Source organism: Chionomys nivalis, chromosome 8, assembly GCF_950005125.1.
Source record: "Chionomys nivalis chromosome 8, mChiNiv1.1, whole genome shotgun sequence".
In the NCBI taxonomy this organism is placed as follows: domain Eukaryota; kingdom Metazoa; phylum Chordata; class Mammalia; order Rodentia; family Cricetidae; genus Chionomys; species Chionomys nivalis.
This window is the reverse complement of record NC_080093.1, coordinates 88,875,805-88,879,731: the sequence shown is the minus strand read 5'-3', so window position 1 is coordinate 88,879,731 and position 3,927 is coordinate 88,875,805. Positions and strand designations below refer to the sequence as shown.

Genomic DNA, 3,927 nt, shown 5'->3' with positions numbered 1-3,927 from the left:
ATGTTCATACCACAGAAATAATTAGAATTTTGATGAGTCTTTTTATCTTGAGCATAGAAAACATCCAGCTCTTGGTACTGATTTTTCTTTAAACTAAGAATTTGGCTTATGTTGTTCTAGCAGGTCATATAAATAAAATATGTCTAATTTAGCTCTATTGTTATTAGCCAGTCACTCACACAATTGGAGACTATATTTACTAGAGGAGAGAACACTGGGGTAGAGGCATGTTTGCAAGGGGCATGGGAAAAACTTAGAATCAAAACTGACATTAATATTATGTTACTCACAGTATGTGCTAAAAATAAATGTCATAAGGATCCCCTTGTATACATCTCCTGTATATACAGGGAATAAATTTGTTGTATCATGTGTTAGTAGCAACTATGTAGTTGAATCCTAAAGTAATTGAAGCTACTACTAAAATATCTTATGGAATTCAAGAAGAAAATTTGCAAAGCAGTCTATGACTATAAAAATTGCCATTTTAAATTTTAATTATAAGATTATATTTAAGTGCATATATTAATTGTAGGGTCATTTCAGCCAATGACTTTCCTCTAATTCTGGTTCCATTAGGCAGCAACTGAGTGAATGAATGGAAACTGAAAATGACACCATGGTGACAGAATTCATTATTCTGGGACTAACGGATAGTCCTACACTACGTGCCATCTTATTTGTGTTTTTTCTACCAGTTTATATAGTGACTTTATTGGGAAATATCAGTATAATCCTTTTAATTCGAAGCAGCCCACAGCTTCACACTCCTATGTATCTGTTCCTCAGCCATCTAGCCTTTGTGGACATTGGCTACTCCACATCGGTCACACCCATCATGCTCATCAGTTTCTTAAGAGAAAAGACTACTCTCCCTCTCTCTGGTTGTGCAGCCCAGCTTGGCTCTGATGTAGCTTTTGGAACCACAGAATGCTTCCTGCTGGCTACCATGGCTTATGACCGTTATGTGGCCATCTGCTCTCCTCTGCTCTACTCCACTCAAATGTCCCCAGCAATCTGCTTCTTCCTGTTGGGGGCCTCCTACTTGGGTGGATGCATGAATGCCTCATCGTTCACAGGCTGTTTTGTGAACCTAAACTTCTGTGGCCCAAACAAAATCAACCATTTTTTCTGTGACCTCTTCCCACTTGTGAAACTCTCTTGTGGCCATGCTTATATTGCTGAAATATCTCCCTCCATATCTTCGGCATCTGTTCTAGTGAGCACACTATCTACCATAATTGTGTCCTATGTTTATATCCTACTGTCAATCATAAGGATGCGTTCTACTGAGGGAAGGAACAAGGCATTCTCCACCTGCACTTCCCACCTCACTGCGGTCACTTTGTTTTATGGAACAGTTTTATTTGTATATGTGATGCCAAAGTCAAGCTATTCAGCCGATCAGGTCAAAGTGGCTTCTGTGATCTACACAGTGGTGATCCCCATGTTGAACCCTCTCATCTACAGTCTGAGGAACAAGGAGGTTAAAGAGGCTATGAAAAAATTAATGGCCAGAACACATTGGTTCCCTTGAAGTAAATCAGACAAAACTCCATGGCTAATAAAATAACTGACATGAGGAACATAGGCGAGTGATATTTTCATAATTTTATCCATACCCTGGACACTTATATAGTTAGAAGCTCCTGTACATATAGAAATTTGATATTTATTTCCATTAATAATTTTAAAAGTGTCATTTACACGGACACCCGTGCCATCAAAGTGAGATATGGATTTTCTTAAAGGTAAGAATATTTTAGAGGATAGTTTTTAACTTTAAATATTTCCTATTTGCTAATTTTGTAGTATTTTTGTATAGACATATTTCAAAGGGTGAAACACTTTCAATTTTTCCTATTTAAAATAACACTTATGAATGAAATTTCCAGTAGATGTGTAACAAATGGTATTCTGACCAGTTAGGGTTTCAGGTCAGCCCCCTCTAATGGTGAATGACTCTTACCCCTTATATGATGAATGACCCTTTTAACTTCTGAAAACAGTAAACATAGTGACTCAGAAAAATTATGTTTATTTTCTTATTTAATTTGGTACAGAATGAAAAAGAATCATGATCCCTCTATTTTGCCATTACAAGGCACAAACCAAGTAATAGAAGAAATTGAATAAATCTCACCCAGATCTGCTGACTGAGGTCTGCATACGTAGGTATTAGAGTATGATTTAGAAGTAAACATTGTTCTAGATGACGACAATAGGAGGGTGAAACTGTCTTTGTATTCTAGCAAATAGATAGGAAATCATGACTTAGAGAACGTCCTTGTCATTCTCTTCTAACCTCTCAGGAGATATCTATGGTCACCGATAACCCAAATCATGATCACTTTGTCTGTGGCAGTTCCTCTCTGTAGCTCTTCTAACAGTGATTTCTGGTTAACATTTTGGTGAATGCAATTTTATTAGCACAGTTGTAGTGTTGGACAAATTCTGTGAAGATATGGAGTCACCAAAGCACAAACTGACTTGTCCTTGGACTTTTCACTTGCCAGATCTAGTAGACAGATGTCCTTGTCTCCTGGAAGCTGCCTTATAATTTCACTGCTTATTGTTCTGAAATTTGTTCATTTATACCTCTCTTCTTATATCATTATGGACCTAGACATTCACCAGTGCAGTAATTCTAGGGCAGAAGCCTGCACAAACATAGATGGCCTGTGGCACTCCAGGGTTGATTTCAACCTGGGAAAAGACTTTCAGCATCATGGTGGAAATTTGAACTCCGCTGGATGAAGAATTTTGTTGTTTGTTTCTGGTTATCCTCATCTTTCTGCCCACACTTTGCTCTCGGAGGCAATAGTATTTCTGTTCTCAAATGTAATCTTCCTTAGATTACAGACAGACTTCTTCATTGATCTTTGCTGCAAGACTTTCAAACCCAGTGTGTTTTATTGAACTGACTATCTCTCACTAATGTTCCTTTTCATTTCTATTCTTAAGATATACCATCTCTTTGTAAAATGACATCTGTTTTTGTCATTGCTTTGACCAAGTATATGAAAGAAACAACGGAAGGGAGTGGGAGTTATTTTGATTCACAAGTCCATGCTAGCAGGAAAGCAGGACCACTTCACTGTCTGGTCTGTGGTCCCAAGAGCTTATGACTTATTGTGTCATGGTGAGACAGGAAGCAGAGATTTTAGGGCACAAGGAGAAGCTAATATCACCTTGAAGGTGTGCACCCAACAAAAGCTAGGTTACAGTCCAAGGATTTCATAGCCTTCTCTCCAACACGATTTCACCAGCTGGGAATAAGTATTCAAACACATAAGCTCCGGATGTGGGGGAAATGGAACATAGCATTTTACATGCAAACTATAAAAGTCCTGGTACTCTTATAGACGTGGATGAATCTTACTGCATGGCTAATCTACCTCTATCCTTTTACTTCATTTAAAACAAAGATATGTGACATACTTATCTCATTGGTATCTGAGTCTTTTTTGTTTGGAAGATTAAAATTGTCTCAACTTATTATTATAATTTTATACAGAGATATGACTCATGTGTTTAAACTCTAAGGATTTAAGCTTTAATTAACCTAGCTCTAAGGGGTGTGGATAGAGCTGGCATTGATAGGCCTTTACAGAAGTGGGCAGATTCATGTTTTTCTTCCTTGTTCGGATTAATTGTGAAAGAGGAAGACATTACCTGTGCAAACAGAAGAACTGATGCTACAAAATGCAGTTTGTTAGTTGGTCACTTGTTTTCATATGTTTTATTTTGGTTTTGATTTGTTGCTGGAGAGTCAGCCAAAAGTCTTGTGGATGCTACCTAAGCACTCTACAACCGAGTCAAATCCCCAACCCTGTTTTTACTCTCTGAGATACAGACTTTGATCCTCACCTTCTACTACTGTACAGACATTTGGGCATTCCAAAAGAAAATTATGTCTTTATTCCT

At 37.6% G+C, this 3,927-nt stretch overlaps 1 protein-coding gene across 1 annotated transcript; it reads left to right on the top strand.

Moving 5' to 3' along the window:
- The first annotated feature begins 598 nt into the window (after positions 1 to 598).
- On the top strand, positions 599 to 1,537 carry LOC130879546 (olfactory receptor 481). The gene has a single exon (XM_057778184.1). It carries the CDS (start codon positions 599 to 601, stop codon positions 1,535 to 1,537), a length of 939 nt encoding a protein of 312 aa, XP_057634167.1.
- Positions 1,538 to 3,927: the final 2,390 nt, after the last annotated feature.